Below are 19,937 nucleotides of genomic sequence, written 5' to 3'. Positions count from 1 at the left end.
TTTTTATCTTATTAATAATCATAAAATGTATTGAGATGCTTTCAGAGGCTTATAAAAATAAAAACCTCAGCAATATTCTAACTAGGACAGAGAGGATAAATAAACAAACAATAGATGAATAATATGAAACACAGGCATACATTCTCACACAGAGACGCACACAGATACACACTTATTCATGCTCACACATTAATTTATGACCACAGTTTCACACGGTCCCTTAGGCTCTGACTAAACTAAACCACTAGAGGGCATTAGTAGACCCCAGTCAGTAACTGTAAACTATACCATGAAGTCACATTACTCTGTACAATACAGTGCAATGCAATGTAATTCCTCCCTTCTCTGACTGAGTGCCACAGAGAGTGAGAGACAGACAGAGAGAGAGAGAGAGACAGAGCACTATTATATTTTTGTTGTGAAACAACAATAGTTTCCCTTATCCACAGAGTTTGAGGCCTCCCAGCACCGTCCTCCTTTCAAACACTCTCTGGTAAGCTAAGCTTCAAGGTTCAGTTTTGACAGTGTGTGTTTTTGATGTTTGATGTTTTTTCTGTAGGCTAATTCTGCATTTGGGACTTTCATGATAAGTCTTCCTAAGGTTTGGCTTTTATTGTGCTTTTTAAAGTCAATTTATTTATTTTATGCAACGAGTGTTCATACTATCACGGATTTAGCATTTGAAGTAGCCTAAATGTTTCTTTTACGTTTGTACACTTTGAATATAATCATCCAACACAGTCGACCTGTTTCACAGAATAGACTTTTTTTCTTTTATTTTATGTAAAAGTTCCCCACTAGACACCACCCTGAAGTGAGGAGAATGAGCCGCTTGGAGGGACTGAGGGACCACTCGTCTCAGTTCACTTTGGAGGGAGAGCCCTTTCTCATCCTGGGAGGCTCCATCCATTACTTCCGTGTCCCCAGAGCCTACTGGGAGGATCGGCTGCTGAAGATGAAGGCCTGTGGCCTCAATACTCTCACAACGTAGGCTCCCACTGCAACTTGACTATCGCTCATATTGCACGATTTTCACTGTTCTTCTACTGGAGGAGGTCAAACACAAATCAAATCGAATGTGTTTGTATAAAATGCCTTATTAAATAGTTCACCTTATGATGTAAAAGAACTGACCCAAATGGAATTTACAAGCCACAATTATTTATAAGCTATAAAGAATCATTTTCTTGCTTTTGTTTTTCAGATATGTGCCATGGAACCTGCACGAGTCTGAGAGAGGAACATTCAACTTTCAGGATCAGCTGGACCTTAGGTAAGGCGTCCTTCATCTTTTTTTCCTCTTTGTAGAATTACTAAATTTTATGTTATGAATGATTTTTCTTTTTGTAAATTAAGCAGAAGGTTCCTGTCCTTTTCTCAGGGCTTATGTCAGTTTAGCAGCAGAGTTGGGTCTCTGGGTCATCCTGCGTCCTGGGCCTTACATATGCGCTGAATGGGATTTGGGCGGGTTACCTAGGTAACACCATTTGGTCATTATTTAAAAATACAGCCATAGACTGTATGAGCAGTATGCCATCACAGTTGTTCTCATGTTTTATTTCAGCTGGTTGTTACAAGACAAAGACATGCAGCTGAGGACAACTTATCCTGGATTTGTAGATGCTGTCAACCTCTACTTTGACAAGCTTGTCTCAGTTATCAAACCTCTGATGGTGAATCCAACTCACTGTTTTCACTATATCTTATATTGTTTCTAGAATAATAGAGGAATATTTTATCATTGAGGAAGACATATATTTTTTCCTTTTTCCTTTTTTTAAGTTTGAAGAGGGAGGCCCAATCATTGCAGTGCAAGTTGAGAACGAGTATGGATCATATGCAAAAGATGAGAAATACATGGCATTTATAAAGAATGTGAGTTTATCAATTTCTTTCTTTGTGATGTGTTACATCAAAGTGTAGATAAGTTAGCATCTTTCTTGTATGTAACATCTTCTTCTTCCTTTGACTGAAGTGTCTCCAGGCCAGAGGGATCAATGAGCTCCTGCTGACTTCAGACAACTGGGAGGGCTTGAGATTTGGAGGAGTGGAGGGAGGTAATGAAGTTATCAGAAGTAGCCCTTCAGTTAAAAAGAAAATAAAAGAATACAAAATTTATTTTTTCCTTTGATACTATATGATGTTAGAGGATATTGTATCTTGCTCATTTCAGTTCTAAAAACAATAAATCTTCAGAGACTGTCATTTGGAGCGATCCAGCACTTGGCTGACATGCAGGTAACTGAATGTAACATGCATTAGTTATTTTTTTGCATATGTAAGAGCATCAACCAACAGTCAAAAGGGAAAATAATAGCCTCTGATAGTAGACAGCAAGATATGTATTTAATACAGGCATGTGTGCTGTTCTGTGTAGCCCCAGAAACCTCTAATGGTGATGGAGTACTGGTCTGGGTGGTTTGATGTCTGGGGGGAGAATCACCATGTCTTCCATGCTGTGGGTATGGAAACACTTCAGCAGTTGTTTCTCCAGCAATAAAGTATAATTTATAATTCATTTCAGACAGAGACAGAGAAGAGCATTACTACCTGACTTAACTCCTTCATTACTGCATATTGCTCTTTGGCTCATGTGTTTACGTATTAAATACTGTAGGAAGCATTGTACCGAGTGATTTGTGTGCTTCCCCTCAACAGACATGCTAGCTGTGGTGTCAGAGATCCTGGAGCGAGGTGTTTCCATCAATCTGTACATGTTTCATGGTGGAACCAGCTTTGGCTTCATGAATGGAGCGATGGACTTTGGCGCCTACAGACCTCAGGTCACCAGTTATGGTTGGTAGGAAACATCTTTTTCCATTAGAGCTCAGAGACCAAAGAACAAAGAGTGTCCCCTAAACAAATGCATTGCTTCATACTGTTTTTGTAAATGTTGACATTGCAGATTATGACGCTCCTTTATCTGAGGCTGGAGATTGCACCCCAAAATATCAACTGTTGAGGACTTTATTCAGCCAGTACCACTGTAAGTTCCTTTTTAAGTATCCACATGTATTGATTTCATGACAAAAATTTTATGACAAGCCATATACACCAAGCTGTTCAATTGATGACTTCATTACCCTGAGTAATTGAGTCTTTCATAATTGGACCTTAATTAAATGTTTCTGCTAACTCGTGTTCCAGCTGAGCCTCTGCCTGAAGTGCCCCCTCCTCAGGAGCGAAGAGCATACGACCCGGCTGTCATCCAGCAGCACCTGTCACTGTGGGACAGCCTGCACTTCACCGACAAGGTAAGATAGAGATACCGAGCACCTGTCTGGCGTGACGGTTGATTCTGTAATCTACTGAAGGGAAAATGTTGTATTCAAACTCCAACTAGGCCATACTGTCACTACTGGGATGAGAGCAAAATGTAAGATGGTGGTGACCCTCAGACAGACATCAGACACGTGGGCTGTTAACAATGTTATCAGCTGGTGTGTCTGCTGCTGTGTCTCCACATGTCTGGAGATGTAGCAACATGCTGTTTATGCTCAAGACAGATGTCACACACCTGGCAGCTCAGATTTGGTCATGTTCCAAGGTGTCAACACACCAAGAAGTATCTGTCATATGCTATTTGGTCAACTCTCTTTTTCCACTTGCAGTGTCATGCATGCATATATATCTTGTGCAATTTGATTCAGTGACAATACAAACCCAGCTCTGTAACTGCATCTTGGACCTCCCTCTAAAACTACACAGATAATGATTTAACCTCACGCCACTGTTTTCAGATGTCTGATCTTTAGCATGTTCTGCTAGATTCCTCTATCTAATATGTTGGGTTGTTTGACTGTTCATCCAGCCATACAGGTCAGAGAGGCCAGTGAACATGGAGAGTCTACCTGTCAACAATAGCAACGGTCAGTCGTATGGTTACACACTGTATGAAACCACCATCAGCAGTGGAGGAACCCTCAACTCCAGGAACAACATCAGAGATAGAGCATTGGTGAGGACATACAGCTCGACCCAGAGACAGACACACAGACTGTTCATACATAATGTTTCATAATACCTTTTCTAAGGCTATACATGTAATCCTGTCATTGTGACTTTTAATTTTCTCTATAGGTTTTTGTGGACAAACAATGTGTAGGTAGTTTGGACAACAAGACTCATGAGCTGACCCTCCCTGATGGAAAGGTAATGTTATTATTTCTGTTCTTTTCTGTACACGACATGCTCCGTTCCTTTAGAGGAACTTACAACAAAATGTGATTCTGAGAAGCTGTACTTGGGGATCCTATTCAAACAAGCAGAGAAATAGTTTGTCTCATTGTGATCACTTTTCTTTGTTCAATAACTTTCCAAATGACTATCGTGTTTTGTGCATTAAAGGGAGAAAGGATGTTGAGCTTACTCGTGGAGAACTGTGGAAGAGTGAACTACGGGAAAGCTCTGGATGAACAACGCAAAGGTATTCTACCTTCACTCAGCAGCGTAATGTGTTTTGCCTCATTGGTTTGTAGCTTTTACACCAGTTCAGTCATCTGAATCTATATACTAGCCACTGTGCATTTCTTATGTATACTATGGAAGTGAGCATTACAACATTGCTCAAGCCAATGGAAATATCATAACAGTTCAGATCATGTTGCTTGGGCACTGAAAAATCTATTCAGTTCACTCAGACAAATAAAATCACTGCAGCTGCAGAAACTTTCTTATTTCCCTTTTTGTGTTTTGTTTTACACCACAACCATGCAGTATATATAGGATAGAGCACACTAAAAAGCATGTGTCTGTGTACTGTGTTTTGTCTGCTAGTACTGCATGTCTGCATCTCATATTTTCCCCTCATATTAGGTATTGTGGGAGACATTCTGTTGAATCACAGCCCCCTGCGAGGATTTACCATCTTCTGTTTAGATATGAAGCCAGGCTTTATGAAAAGGTTGGTTATCTAAACTTAATTTTCAATACTGTGAAAATTACTACTAGACCTCTTCATGGACACTTATAGACAGTTCCTCATTTTAAATGAAAGGGTGGTCTCACCCTAAAATATCTTTCACACCACATAATGTCAGACTGATTTTAGTTTCACATGTTTACAGTCAGTGTTTCAAATGATTGTTCAATCTTGTTTCAGATTAATAAATTCAGGTCAATGGAAGTCTGACCTCAAGTCGCCCTCCGTTCCAGGGTTTTTCCAGGCCAGGCTCTATGTGGATGGGCCTCCCAGAGACACCTTCATTATACTCCCTGTGAGTAAAACAAACAAAAAATGGTTATGCCGTAAAACAGTTTGCAAACTCACATTCCACATTATTATTTTATTGATCGTCCATCCACAGGGTTGGGGTAAAGGAGCTGTGTTTGTCAATGGACAGAACCTTGGACGCCACTGGTTCATTGGTCCTCAGCATTTCCTTTACCTCCCAGGACCTTGGCTCAGAAGTGGAGAGAATCAGGTAAACCCCTGTTGGAACACGTGGTGTTTAACAGCAGTTGAGTTCACCTCTGCTTTTTATTTTTCTTTAGATAATCTGTAACAACCTTTTGTGTGTTTTATGTTCTCTTGCAGATCGTTGTTTTTGAGGAACAAAAAGCGGATGACAAAATACTGTTTGCTGAAAATCCTGATCATGGAAAGACAATTGATGTTTACAAACTCCCCTTTTGCACATTGCTGTGAAAATAATGTAAAGCAACACACATGCTTTTTCAAACATACACGCGCGCGCGCGCGCGCGCACACACACACACACACACACACACACACACACACACACACACACACACACACTCACACACATAGGGTCACAGTTTCTTGAGACTAGCGGTTACTGTCAGTAATTCAAATAGCCTACCCATACAATTAATTCACTAACCATAACATTTTCAGAAGCTATGCAGTATGTTTAATTTTATATTTTAAAGGTTTAGTGAAATGTTACATTTTGCCATTGATTCCGGTGCATTATGTCTTTTTTCGCAAAATTAATAAATTAAACATCAACACCTTCGGATTTCTTTTGTTTTCTCATTTCATTGTGAACTTTGCTCTGATTAAATATCGCAGTTTGAACCTTTGACAGCGTGACACACCCTCACGGCTTCTCATTGGACCAAAGGCTTGTCTATTACTGAAGCGACACCTGACCGACACACAACTTTGTCTGTTAATATCAAAGCCTAGTGGCCGGAAAGAAAGACGTCTTTACCTTCACAATAAAGGGCTAACATTTGTTAGACTGAAAAATGTAGAGAAAATTCCCGGTACACAATATTGACATAATAGTCATATTTTATCATTTTTTTGAAAACATGAATATCTATATACATGTGTTCATGTCATTGTGAATATATTCAGTGAAAATGTAATATATATATTTATTTTGAAAATTATAGCCGGATGTTTCACTTGTAGTTCTAGCTAACTTGACCTGTAAATATATACGCTATCCGCTGATGTTCCTGTGTTGGCACAACAATTGCGGAAAGAGCGCTCGGTCATTTTCAACTTGCAGAAGAGCCGACTACATGCCCTTCAAAGCCTCTGTTCAGGATATTTATACCAGTAAATTTCACAGTAAATGTACTGATAAAAAATACGACCTTTTGAAATGGTTGTATAGCAGTTGTAGGAGCAGCTCCACAGTATCTTAGCCTAGCTTGAACCGGAGAGCTGCTGAACTGGACGAGTTAAGAGTAGGTTTGGATATTAAGTTAAGCTAAGTTGGGTTTTTACAACTAAAGGTTTGCTTCAGCATCCTAATATGGAGTCATTTGGAACCGTTGGCACAGTTCTTGGATGCTCTGCGGGCATTGCGGTGTGTGGGCTTGTGTTTGCAGCCTACAAACTTGGCATACTCTACCAGTTGTTTCACAAGGTAGGTTTTTTTAACATGCATATTTTTCTATTCCTTTACTCTACATGCATTATATTGTATAGCAGTATGTTGAACAGATGAGTCATAGCAAATACCCTTGCATCCTTTACTCCCACCTGTGCTTTGTGGGTTGTTAAAGGTGAAAGGTAAGCTGGGCTCATTAATGTAAACTTTGACCAGCCCTGTGGTTTTCCAGCACAAAGGCTATCACAACACTCGGGCTGTTAGTGGGATTGCACAAAAGCCAGAGGCACATCACCACTGCAAGCCTGACAATATGTGGTTATTGTGAAATATGAGAGGCCAGTAGAGTGAAGAGATGGTGTGACAGGTGACCTCCAGAGGGGCTATCACCTCACACTGATAGTTGATTATCTATGAAAGAGCTTTTTTTCTACTTTACCAAATTGCTTATTCTATGAAATCAGTGAAATAACAGGAATGATCCCAATACTCTGTTCACTGGATTAACTTTTATTCTGTCCTCTCACTTCTTTCAGACTGAAATACAAAGTCCACGGCATGGTGGCGAAAGTGTGGCAGAGGTCCTCCGTGCCCATGGGGTCAAGTATGTTTTCACTCTTGTTGGTGGACACATTTCGCCCATCCTGGTGGCCTGCGAGAAGGTCGGCATCCGCATCGTGGACACCAGACACGAGGCCACTGCTGTCTTCGCTGCTGATGCTGTGGCAAGACTCTCAGGTGCAGATTTATGTTACCAGAATAGACGTATCGACATATATGAATCTAAATACGTGACCCTCAGTCTTATTTGAGCTCATATTATGTTGCCAGCAGTTTTGTGGAATAAATGAATTGGGTGTGTTGTAGCCATGTTAAAGTGTGTTTTGCTAGAGGGCTTTCCCACTGCAAACAATATGAGAGGGGTATCTAACAGTGTTGATAGAGGCTGGATTACATTTAGGTCTGCCAGTGTTGTGACCCTGGTGTTTCAAATAGTTTGGCATAGCAATGGGTTTAGATAGAACTGTCTGAATGTCTTATATATTGGGCTGACTGATTCATGAGTGTATTTTTGGGGCTAGTTGATAGCTACTATGATTGTATTTCCTCCAGGCACTGTTGGTGTAGCAGCGGTAACTGCCGGCCCAGGCCTCACTAACACAGTTACAGCAGTGAAGAACGCTCAGATGGCTGAATCTCCATTGCTCCTCATAGGGGGAGCTGCTGGTACACTACTGCAGGTGAAGTGGATTCAAATACTGATCCAAATATGATGTGAATGTGTAGGTAAAATAAAGTAACAGAACAAAACAATTGTCAGTTTGGAGCAGTGGGTTCAGCTGCTGTCAGTCACAGTGTACAATAAAGTGTGTTATACTTAAACTGTTCTCAGCTTAGGTTTCTAACTTCTCTGTCAACTGTATTTGTGGTACAGGGCAGAGGAGCGCTGCAAGATATCGACCAGATGTCTCTGTTCAAGCCGCTGTGTAAGTTCTGTGCCTCCATCAGGACTATCAGAGAGATTGTGCCTACGGTCAGGAGGGCCCTGGCCATCGCCCAGTCTGGAACTCCTGGTCCTGTTTTCATAGAGTTCCCCATCGACACACTCTACCCCTACCACCTGGTGTCCAAAGAGTTTGGGGTTAAGAACCCTCCCAAAGGCCTGATGGGAAAAATCGTCTCATGGTATCTTATCAGCTTGTCTTGTTGACACAGAACATGTATATTAATAGATGATAAATAAAAATGTAATCATACTGTATGAAAGTACAAGTTAGAATAAAATTTCACTTCTATGCAAAACAAAAATCAGCAACATGCTACATTGTTACACATAAATAAATAGCCTGTAGGGCATGCTGGGAGCCCAGCAGCACACATACCTTGTAAATTTAAAGGCAAAAATGCCATAATACATATGAAACAATATCATGTGATGGTGTGATTTCTCATAAGGTACCTCAGTAACCACCTCATGAACCTGTTTGCTGGAGCCTGGGAAACCAGAGATGTGTCCCCACTTCCTGTTGACATTCCACAAGCCACAGACGATCAGGTAAGACTTTCTGCTGGTAGTAAACATATGATGCTACTTACATGTTCACTTTTAGTTAAAGACCTCAATCAGACAGCCCTCTCATTGTGTACAGTATTAAGAAGGTGTTTTAAATGGTTTGCTGTATTTTTTAACTTCTCAATACAAATCAGGTACAAAGGTGCATAGAGCTGGTGAGTCGAGCCAAGAAACCTGTTATTCTGCTGGGTAGCCAAGCAACACTACCCCCAACACCGGTCGATGACATTAGGTAAAGGACAATGTCTTATACCCCCCTCTTCTCTACTTTTCTGTCCTGTGTCTGTCTGTTTTTCTGGCACTCTTTTTGGTTTCTCTCTGTTGATACTAGAAATATTTTTCCTTCTTCACAGGAAGGCATTGGAGGACCTGGGCATTCCCTGCTTCCTTGGGGGCATGTCTCGTGGCATGCTGGGTAAAGACAGTCCCATCCACATCAGACAGAACAGGAGAGATGCTCTGAAGGAAGCCGACCTGGTGCTCTTAGCAGGTCAGGCAACTTAGAATTTCAGTAACTATTTTGATACATTTTTGAGGTTGCCAGTATGGCCACAGGTTATTAGGAATTCCTAGAGAAATGTTAACATTGTGTGTTGTGTTTGCAGGCACTGTGTGTGACTTCCGCCTGAGCTACGGCAGAGTTCTCAACCGACGAAGCAAGATCATCGCTGTCAACAGGGATAAGACACAGCTGCTGAAAAACTCAGATATGTTCTGGAAACCAACTATAGCAATTCAGGGTATGTTCCCAAGCTGCAATCATCATCCAGGTTTATAATTAAAGTAGCAATATGTCAGCATTTTAGATCTCTGGTGATAATTGAAATGAAGAAAAACTTTTTGTCACTGGCTCCAGTTTATTACTGAAATGCTTAAAGTTTAAAATGTAAATATTGGTCTATTTTTTTAGGTGATGCTGGTTCATTCTTAGTGCGGCTTTCTAAAGGCCTGAAGGGCCATCGCTGTCCAGAGGAATGGCCTCAGAGCCTCAAAGCAGGAGATGTAACCAAAGAAAGTGTAAACAGGTGCGCAGAGGTGACGATCCCTGGTCCCTGTTCTGTGTCTCAGTGCTTATTAGTGAAGTCTTTAAAAATAAGAAAGGAAACCCATTGTTATCAGTAATGTTAATGCAGATGCAACTTCTCCATCACATAAACCAGTTATTTTTTATTCCAGGGCTAAAGCTGATGAGAAGACCGAACACCACCTAAATCCACTAAATGTCCTCCACCGTGTGGATGAGCTGATGGCAGAGGACAGCATCATTGTCGCTGATGGCGGTGATTTTGTTGGAAGTGCTGCTTACATAATGAGACCAAGAGGACCTATGCGCTGGCTGGATCCAGGTGAGATACTGTAGATCAAAAGGTTATCTAAAATGCTTGTAATTTCTGCAGTATGACCATGAAATAATAATTTAAAATCACTTAATTTGTTGACTTTACTTGTTTGTTGTTTTGTTGCTTGTTTGTATGACTATGAAGAGATTACAGGAGTGCACAGAAAACTATGCTGTAGTAGTCAGGTTCATTCATATTATTCGAAATCTAAAGTTTGTTCTACATAATCACAAGTCATGTTTTGTCTGTATCTTAAGAATGTATTCTGAGGCTAATAATGCTTTATTTGCAGTCATAACTGTCCTATTCCTCATTCCTACAGGAGCCTTTGGGACCCTAGGAGTTGGAGGAGGATTTGCCCTGGGGGCAAAACTGTGCCGACCTGAATCTGAGGTATAGTATTTATTCTGGCATTTCTGAAAGCACTTTTCTGTGGTCACCCTTTACGAATGAAATGCCTCTTTGTGTGTTTTTCAGGTGTGGATAGTGTATGGTGACGGCTCCTTAGGATACAGTGTTGCAGAGTTCGACACGTTCACCAGACACAAGGTAAAATCACCCACACAATCATCCATGATAAATGGATAGCATAATTATTACAAACAACACAAAGCAGTGTTAGTTTTGAAACAGTTTTGGCCAGCCATTAACAAACAAAGCATTGCTACTGTAGAGAATGGCATAAATGGAAAAGGTAATTTAGATTGAAATCACTTAAAATCTTAATACAGCATACATTTGGGTCAGTCTAAGTCAAACTTATTACATAGCTGTACTGGAGCATGTGTTTGAATTAGAACTTTTAAAACTAAAGTTAAACTTAATTACTGTCTACGTAACATATAGGTGGATGGAAAACATTGCTTGATTGCTTGATTGGATATATATTGTGTAATTGATCACTATCTTTCGGTTGTCTTTCGGAAACCGCTACAGCTGTAACTTAATTGTAAGACAACATCGTGATTGGATTTTAATCATTTATGCATCCAATTTTTGAGACTTCGAGCTGTCAGTGCCTGAAACAGAATTATGTAAAAATTTGGTGAAAAAAATATAGTAAAGCTCTTGGCAGCTGTAATGCTAAATTAGCTTTTAAAATGTATTGATACCCCGTTATAGGCTTCATGAACTTCAGCACATGATTCACCTAACTGTGTATTGTTTCTGTAGCAATAACATGCAAGAGACTATATTTTTGATTTCTTCTGATGTTCCACATTTTATTCTTTTTTATCCAAGACACCAGTTATAGCTGTGGTGGGAAATGATGCATGTTGGAGTCAGATCTCCAGAGAGCAGGTTCCCATCCTTGGCAGCAATGTGGCGTGTGGCCTTGCATTTACAGGTACATTTTGTCCACAACATGTTGCGTGCTTGTAGTATATGCACAGAATTTTCTTATCTTCATCTCTAATGTCTGGGCAGTTGCTAACTGGTAAATTGTACTTTCTCCCCCTTCTTGCAGATTATCACATAGTGGCAGATGGTTACGGTGGTAAGGGCTACCTTATAGGGCGTGAGGACCAGGACAGGCTAAGCGACATCATCAGACAGGCTCAAAAGGAGACCCAGGAGGGCAAGGCTATACTTCTCAATGTTCTGATAGGGAAGACCAACTTTAGAGAGGGCTCTATCTCTGTTTAGAGCAGAGATATTTTTCTTCCTTTAACACTGGCTATCTTCACAGAGTTTTACTATTAGACTCTGAAAGGATTTCAGCAAGTAGTACAAAATTATTTAACCTTGCCCTGACCAGACCTCTGCTAATTTTGTGTGCCCTTAAAGCCATATTTCACTTTGATAAGAGGAACTGTCCACATTATGCTGCTTTCCCATAAGAGTTCAGTTATGACATCACTTACTTCCCTCATTGGATTAGTCATAAATCATATTAGTAAATCATACAAGTACCAGTCATGACTATTATTATTATTATTATTATTATTATTATTATTATTATTATTATTATTATTATTATTATTATTATTATTATTCATAGCCACTTTATTTATTTATGTATTTATATATATTTATTAACTCTTATGTTCCACTTATACTTAAAACATAGCTGCAGATCTGACAGCCTAGAAACTAAAGCTTTTGTTGTGCGTGCTACTTTCAGGGTTACGTTGTGTTCTTTGAAAGCATTTTGAGAAGGGAAATTACGAAAAGTAAGAAAACCTTGCTTTGATTAGGAATTTTACCTCTTCGGGTGCTTTGGAGTTTTATTTTTTACCTTTAACCAGCCTATTATAACTTAGATAGATGTTTCTTGCAAATAAACAAGTGACAGAAAATCACTCTGCTTGAGAGAGAGCATTGGTTTAAGTTATCAAATGTGACCAGTATGCCTTTTCCCTCGCCTTTCTACGAGGATTCATGAAGTCTTACAGCTGTGATGTTCTTTATCAGTTGGGATAAAAATTTGTTAAATGGGAATTATTTTTTGGAATGTTGAAGATTGACAAATCGTATACCTTTTAATGTTTGATTGTATATTCAAATCATTTCACCCCTTTTACACAGCCTGTTTGAAGCGGGAATGTTGCGTTATTCCACCTCACCATTCTGTATAAAGGTACAAACACTTTTGGGAGGACGGTGTTGTTCTGGCAACAGGGAATAGTCACAGAGCTGAATCAACATCTGAGTAAAAGGGAGAGCTGTCATGGCGGGACAATATGCCAGCCTTTTTTGCTTCAGTGTAAACAAGCAAAAGCATCATAATGAGGGGTCGGGTCTATAGCAGGATCTCTATATAAAAGAGGTTATTGATATGTATAGATTGAAAATATGTCTTCTCATTCAGTTATGTTTTTAAATGATATTTAATACTAACTTGTATGCAGAGATGTGGGCTAAAATATGCCTATACACAATATATATTGCAATACAATTATAATTTACACTCCAGACAAACATGCAGGGGCCATCTCACTCCAATATTGCTGTTTTATTTGGTACTTTAAGGGATTGGGTAATGTCAGACTTTTGATTATAAAATGTTAATTTGGATTAATTCTCAAATAAATTTAAAAAAGAAAGTGTGGGTAATGAATTAGCTTTTGTATGATCTTAGCATAAACTGTATTGCAGGTAGAGTTTTATGTACGGATTACCATTTATTTATTTATCTTTTTTCGTAACATCTCAATGACCGCAACCATAATCCACCCATAACTTTCATTACTTTCTATATCTCTAGTTGAACAGTTACATTATTTTTTAATGTTTGGTTTAAACTGACAGAAAAGGCTTTGATTTTATTGTCTGCTTTCTACAGTTAGCTTGCAGAAGTGGAGTTAATATTGCAAACACTCCCTGCTACTTGAACTTCAAATCTGGCAAGAGGTGCAATATCGAGGTGTGTATGTATATTATAAGGTATGGATTTCTTTTCATGTCAGTGGCACCACTTGTAAATGGTAATGAGGTACAGTAGGGCTTCTGTTTTATGGTATGTCTGAGGTGCAGTGTACCCTGTTTTTTGGAAACACAGCAAAGCCTATAAAGCGTACTCATGCCAACTGCGCCTGCACCCATGGTGCAAGTGGGCCAACAATCCCCGGGTAAATATTTGGTCTCAGTTGTTGGATGGACTGCCAACTATACCACCACCTGAGTGGTTCAAAATGCTTCAACTTTGTGAAGTCACATACAAACAGTATATAGCATCCTCACATCTGTTATCAATAAAATACTTGACACAAGAGCAGCAGACAAAACACTGAAGGATTTAAATTACAAATGTCTTTGTCATGAGGTGCTGTGACCTTTGCCCTTAATACTTCTAAGTGCAGTTTTCATTTTAAACAGGAGATGGCAGGCTAGGCTAGTAGTAATTTTACTGAAATTGTATATGCTGACGTGTTCCTGTTTAGCATACGTTATGGGGGGAAATCAACAGTCCATCTGGGAAAACATCTGCTGTTGGGAGTATCATTAAATGCCAGCTTCACTACAACACGGTTTGGTGCGATTCAAAATAAGAAAAATAGTGTTTATGGGTTTACTTCGAAATATGGAAACTATGGCTTTTAATTACAAAAGTATAAATATGGATCTTAGCCTTGAAGTTTCTGATAGTATAATTTAACTTTTTATTAAATCCGATAATCACATTGTCTAAAGATGAGGCCTTGAACAGGAAGACAGATTGGTTGAGTTGATGTTTTCTGAATGATTTTACGTATTTGATTGCACAGATTTTTGGATGAAGCTGCAAAGGGCTGCAACCTGCGCAATAATTTCATACATGCAACAGCTTGTGGTGTAAACAACGATTTATACAAACAGTGCACTTTACTTAAGATTGCTGTCTGCTGGCTAGCCTCTTGACCTTGGTTCACGTCACAGTCAGAAAGCCTCTGGGTTTTGCTGCATTCAAGTGCTCTTTGTAAATCTCTAATTCTTAGCTTTGGAATTGTAAACAAGTGCTTTGTTGTTTTGTTTTAAAAAAAAAAAAAATTGATATACTTTGTGATGCAATGGATGAGGAAACACTATTGTATGTGTAATTTAACTATTCAAGATGGTATTACTCATACTTCTGAACTCCGTTAAATAAAACTGTGAGCAGATTTAGACTTGAATTGATATGGTATATTATTTACAAAACATCATTCGTTTTCAGTCGTAGATGTGAGCTGTTTCTGTTTCGTGCTGATATTTTTTTCTGGACGAGTCTGTTTTGATGTGTCTGATTTTGAGATGCTGTCAGGCAAACCCCATGCAGGAAAATTAAGACGAAACTGATTTATTCTTAGGGCACTTGAAGGCATCATATGATCAAGCGCACATCACTTACAGGCGGTGACTTCAACCACTCCGTTAAACTTAAACACAAACGGGCAATGTTTAGAATAAGAGCAGGGAAAGTCGAGAACGTTGCTGGTGTACAGTGGTAAACGGGATAAACGAAGTAACTGCGTTTTTTAGCTAAACAGACTGGTTAACAGCGGGTATATACCGCTTTTATCACTCTAACGTTACCCCCAGAATGACGAGTAAAATAGAGACGGTTTCGGACTTTTAACAACATCGGGACACAGCTAACTTAGCTTAAAGCAAGAAACAAACTAACGTTAGCTTAACTTGGGGCGTTGGTAAACGTTTGTTGGTTTTAGTTTTTCCGTTATACAGTACAGCACCGACGCTGACGGTAACTTAACATCAGATTAGCATTAGTTAACACTATCGAAAAAGCTACAAACTCCAAAGTCGAGTCGATTTCCAAGCCGTTTAACGTAGCCCACGTTAATACAAAATAGAATTTTGCTGACTTCGAATCAAAAGGATTTCTACTTGAACAGAAATAAACACTGGACATTAACGTACCTACATCAAGGTAAGGTAATGTGGTAATGCTAGTTAACTTTGCCTTGTACGTCAACATTAGCATCGATGTAACGTTTTGTCTATTGAATGAAATATTACGGTTATTGTCTCGTCAGAAATTAATGTTAAATGTATAACTGCACTGGGGTTAAATATAAACACTGATTTCCACCACATGGCTTGCTGTTGAACCGTTAGGACATTGACTTATCATAGAGTTAAAGTTAAGAAAAACCATTAGGGAAGCAGCAGCTGTTTTAGAAAAACTGGGTAACGTCACCTGGTCTGTTACAAGTTTCCCTGAACAATAGCCTTGCTGTAGGTTGGGTGTTTTTTAACAAAGAATACCTGGTATGTCATCAGATAAGGTGTGTTGCCAGGAAGGAATTAGTAAATGATTTCCTGTTTGTAAAATGACAAGGATAGAGTTAAGCAAGACAGGTTAATACAAGATTTCAATTGACAGAGGACTATGTTTTGATCTGGCAGGTATATCTATTGTAATTCACTATTTGACATGATTCCAGTGTGATCAGGATGTTAAGGGTGATGAAATAACAGCCAGCCAACAGTTGTATGTAACAGCTTTAGTATGAAGGATAGCTGTTTTGGGTTGGCTTTTATTTGCTAAAACAGTCATCTCTGAACTTAACCAAACCTTTCAGAGGTAGCATGTGGTTGATCCTCTGTCTGTTTCAGGAGCTGAATGGCCTCCGTTGTAGCGGTGAAAACTGAGAAGCGACCTGCAGCTGATTCTCAGGATGCAGACTCAAATGCAAAAAAGCCCAGGTAAGCTGATGTGCTGCTCTGGAGCCAGCTGCACATTATGCCCATAACTCATTCATTGGTTTTTGTCAGCAGGGCTGATTACAATCTTTATCTTGAGTCCCTACTTTTTTGCCAGTTCTAAATAAAGGTAGGTTTTAGTCTTGCACTGCATGCTGGTATGCTTGAAAATGGTCTGTTTAACGTTCATGCTGTCGGAAGGATTTGGGAAGCACCTTCCTTGGAACCATCATCACTCAATCTCTGCCTGCCCCAAAGGAAACTGCTGCCCAGCCTGAAGACCAAGCGAGCCCCCGAGCTGGTCCTGGTGATTGGCACAGGGGTGAGCTCTGCAGTGGCCCCTCAGGTCCCTGCACTCCGCTCCTGGAAAGGCCTCATCCAAGCCTTACTTGATGCAGCAAATGACTTTGACCTACTAGAGGAGGAGGAGAGCCGGCGTTTCCAGAAGCACATGCAGGAAGATAAGAATTTGGTGCATGTGGCCCATGACCTCATTCAGAAACTTTCCCCGGTAAGACTGCCTGAGCCTTTTTCCTTGCCTTTCCTTTCTACACCACCCTGTTGCACATGCACAAACACATGGCAGACAGACTGCCAGCTCACTGTCCTTTCCTCAGCGAGGGACATTTTGTCTCAGCCTCCATGAATTGAGATAAGACATCTTAGCCTTATCTCATTTAAAAAAAAAAAACCTATACCTAATGACACAAAGCTTGTTTGTGGGATTCGTTCTGAGAAATTTTTGTCAATACACACAAACACTGTAGTCAGATAATCTTGACTCATTTACACATGCAATGAGTAGGCTGTGTTTTGTGTTTCGCATTTTTTGGTGTTTTTAAAACCACCAGTTTATACAGAAGCAGGGTAGCTGAACCACATTAGTGTTTTCTTTTTTAACCCTCCCTTGCCTTCCTTGATCAAGGTTCACAGCACATTTCCAGCATACAAACCTGGATTGCACTGGTTTTCTATGTGCCAAAAAAGTAGCACATAGCTACAATTGTAGGGTAGTTAAGGTAGTCTGGCTGCTGATGTTTTGGTTTCATCAGCCAAACCCAGATACATTGGTAAGAAGTTCCCAAAAATGTGTTTCGTGATACATTGTCAACTTTTAAATGTTACTATTATTCAGTCCGGTATTCACTTTGTTTCTCTTGTTAGGTGGTAAAAACTCAATCATAATTGTGGGTTTCCGATGCAGAAATGATAATACAGCAAACTTGAAATTGTATGCGAGACGTTTGCTTTAATATGAGAGACAGAACCCAACCTATCACCCATAGTGAGGACATCCCACATATTTGTTATAATTAAGTAAAGCTTCATGATTGATCGCATTAAATAGCAGTTTCAATTTAAGCCTCTATGCAGTCTTCCTCTAAAAATGTATCCATATTTGTATCAAGAAGGAGATCCATTCTATCATAGCAAGCATTTGTAATTTTAAGACTGCATTATACCATGTGACAGCAGAGAGGACAGAGAACAAAAATGAATCTAACTTGTGTGAGAGAGAGAAAGAGAATAAAAAGAATGCTTTGAGGAAATAGAGTAAACAAGAGGATGAAAAGTCAGAATCAGGAAATTTTCAGTGGTGATGGTGAGTAAAAGAAAACACCAGTTCACATAATGAGTTAATTCTTGCACTTTCTGTCGGACAGGTCTGTTTTGGAGCAGGGCTGGCAGATGGGAGCCTTTATACCGTTTGCCTCCTGTGTTAGTCATGTCTCATCGCACCTTTGACATTGATAAAACACGCTTTGTTTCAGCCCTCCAGCCAGTTGTCAGAAAGGGAGCAAACAGCGCTTTTATGGCTTTATCCAACGTGTTTATTTCAATCCACAGTTGTGCAGACACCAGCCCACTGCTGTTGGCTACACCACACAGCAGGCTCTAGCATGCTGAGGAAAAAAAACAAGCATGGAATGATGTGAACCAGCAGCCCCCCACCCCAGATTTTCCATTTAGACAGTTAAAGCAGCACCCAAACAGCAAGCATACTGTAAGTTACAGTAGAGGTTTAGCGTGTAGTGATTTTTTTCACATAATCCATTGCAAAAATATTTCCTCTGTTGCAGTTTAGCACGTTTTAGCACTAGACCTGAGTTCATGTAGTTGCTTTACTGTCCTCTGGCTGAAACGAAAGGAATTTCTCCTTGTGTCGATCCTAGTGTTTGCCCTACGGCTTAAAGCTAAATTCAACATGGAATTCACTTATGTATAGACTGCCCCTTGAATCATACGTTAGAAGCCCATCAAAAACCACACAGAAACTGTGTATTCATTGCTACACTAAACTGGGAATTTCATTCTGATGTTAATCATTGGGAGGTGTCTAGTAATATCAAAATACTAAGAAAACTGAGGTGCTTGAAGGGGTAAGAAAGCTGCACTGAGTTCCAGTTAATTCCACTGTGAGAGTTTAACCCACTTATCATGAAATTGTGTATCAGTTGGATTATGGTAGTCTGCAGGCACACGCTGTCAGAAAATGAGGGTAATCTTAAATAAAAACTCAGAGAGAAGGTTTTTGTCGCAAATCCTCTCATACCTTTGACCTTGGCAAAAACGAGGCTAATTACAACTTTGCTGACTGGTTTATTTATTCAAGCAAGAAATGTAAACTGGGTCAGTGGAGAAAGCATTTGATCATCTGCTGATATTCATTTTGGTTGTGATCTTAGATTTTCAATTTGGAAACTGATTATTAATATCTATCATCTAAAGCCCTGCTTTGAATCTTCTTACAAAATGAAATTATTGCTGCTATGTTTCCTAAGTCAATTGTCAGTGTGAAATGAACCATAACAGTGTGTGGATACAGATCAAAAGTTCAGGTTTTGTGTCGTCGAATTATGGACATTTTCCAGGAGCAACAGGCTTGTGAAGAGTCAATGTCTTATTAACATTATTATTAACCCATATCTTAATTGTACTAATTGAGCACATGTTCAGAGTAGAGCAATCCAGAGCTAGCATAAAACTAAGAATAAAATTATATTTTTGAAAAAAAACTATTAATTTAGAATGAATATTTAGAAAACAGAGTTGTTTACTGGCCCTTCATTTGGTTATTACATAAGTCCTGAGACGGTCCAGGGACACAGTGATCAGGATGGGTGCTGTAGACACTATGGGGATAATGAGCTTCTTCCTGTGGAAAGGACTCCTACTGTTTAGCCCATTAGAGCTGTAATCTCTGGAAGCCAGCCGAGTATTTCCCTGTGCTAGAATCACCTTGGTCACTGCATCTACTGCACTACCCTTTGCTATTCTTAGCTGCCCGACTCTTCCTGTTTTTTTTTTTTTGTTTGTTTTTTTTTACTACTGATCACCAAATTGAAGAAACCAGAATTTGAGCATGTTTAAAAATATGGAAATGAATCAGTGGGAGTTACGAAGGAGTGTGTTTAATCTTACTAGCGCCCGTCTTCTCTTTTATTACTGTGCAAATAAATGAGAACCCAACTAGACCAGAGAGAGACAGAGACTGATGGGGTTGTTCAGTAGCCCATTTTCCCTATAGTCTATGCTAAACTTCAGTCCAAAGCCATCAGTGTCATAAAGCTCTCGCATCCATGCTTT

At 39.6% G+C, this 19,937-nt stretch overlaps 3 protein-coding genes across 5 annotated transcripts in view; all 3 read left to right on the top strand.

The window, feature by feature from the left end:
- The first annotated feature begins 801 nt into the window (after nt 1-801).
- LOC111665455 (beta-galactosidase-1-like protein 2) lies at nt 802-5,950 on the top strand. Its single transcript, XM_023420466.2, has 18 exons — nt 802-987; nt 1,205-1,273; nt 1,382-1,477; nt 1,565-1,673; nt 1,783-1,875; nt 1,976-2,057; nt 2,174-2,238; nt 2,378-2,462; nt 2,659-2,796; nt 2,906-2,986; nt 3,148-3,254; nt 3,812-3,958; nt 4,081-4,152; nt 4,348-4,426; nt 4,816-4,903; nt 5,102-5,216; nt 5,307-5,423; nt 5,537-5,950. The coding sequence occupies exons 1-18, from the start codon at nt 824-826 to the stop codon at nt 5,645-5,647; spliced, it is 1,818 nt and encodes a 605-aa protein (XP_023276234.1). The 5' UTR covers nt 802-823; the 3' UTR covers nt 5,648-5,950.
- Nucleotides 5,951-6,425: 475 nt separating this feature from the next.
- Nucleotides 6,426-12,526, top strand: hacl2 (2-hydroxyacyl-CoA lyase 2). Its single transcript, XM_023420427.2, has 14 exons — nt 6,426-6,845; nt 7,346-7,547; nt 7,923-8,050; nt 8,245-8,495; nt 8,766-8,865; nt 9,018-9,115; nt 9,237-9,373; nt 9,489-9,623; nt 9,794-9,908; nt 10,060-10,229; nt 10,546-10,616; nt 10,701-10,772; nt 11,466-11,571; nt 11,692-12,526. Exons 1-14 carry the CDS (start codon nt 6,732-6,734, stop codon nt 11,868-11,870), a joined length of 1,878 nt encoding a protein of 625 aa, XP_023276195.1. The 5' UTR covers nt 6,426-6,731; the 3' UTR covers nt 11,871-12,526.
- Nucleotides 12,527-12,667: 141 nt separating this feature from the next.
- siral1 (SIR2 antiphage like 1) overlaps nt 12,668-19,937 on the top strand; it is a 12,800-nt gene continuing 5,530 nt past the window's right edge. For 2 of the 3 annotated variants that reach the window (XM_023420443.2, XM_087177752.1), the window contains exons 1-3: nt 12,668-15,573; nt 16,263-16,352; nt 16,608-16,860. In XM_023420443.2, the coding sequence (XP_023276211.1) occupies nt 16,270-16,352; nt 16,608-16,860 (336 nt within the window). In that variant the 5' untranslated portion in view covers nt 12,668-15,573; nt 16,263-16,269. The remainder of the gene's footprint in view (nt 15,574-16,262; nt 16,353-16,607; nt 16,861-19,937) is intronic. The other variant, XM_087177751.1, reaches the window with a different exon arrangement.

This window comes from Seriola lalandi, unplaced genomic scaffold (genome assembly GCF_002814215.2).
Source record: "Seriola lalandi dorsalis isolate HSWRI2012SDOR001 ecotype SW California unplaced genomic scaffold, Sedor1 jcf7180002054642, whole genome shotgun sequence".
NCBI classification, from domain to species: Eukaryota; Metazoa; Chordata; class Actinopteri; order Carangiformes; family Carangidae; genus Seriola; species Seriola lalandi.
This window is presented reverse-complemented; position numbering and strand designations above follow the sequence as displayed.

Excerpts from the sequence above, each read along its gene's own strand:
- LOC111665455 (XM_023420466.2), top strand. The coding sequence starts at position 824 with ATGAGCCGCTTGGAGGGACTGAGGGACCACTCGTCTCAGTTCACTTTG. Across the intron at positions 2,463-2,658 it reads CCATGTCTTCCATGCTGTGG|ACATGCTAGCTGTGGTGTCA; the intron begins GTATGGAAACAC and ends TCCCCTCAACAG. Across the intron at positions 3,255-3,811 it reads GCCTGCACTTCACCGACAAG|CCATACAGGTCAGAGAGGCC; the intron begins GTAAGATAGAGA and ends CTGTTCATCCAG.
- hacl2 (XM_023420427.2), top strand. The coding sequence starts at position 6,732 with ATGGAGTCATTTGGAACCGTTGGCACAGTTCTTGGATGCTCTGCGGGC. Across the intron at positions 8,496-8,765 it reads ATGGGAAAAATCGTCTCATG|GTACCTCAGTAACCACCTCA; the intron begins GTATCTTATCAG and ends ATTTCTCATAAG. Across the intron at positions 9,909-10,059 it reads ACCAAAGAAAGTGTAAACAG|GGCTAAAGCTGATGAGAAGA; the intron begins GTGCGCAGAGGT and ends TTTTTATTCCAG.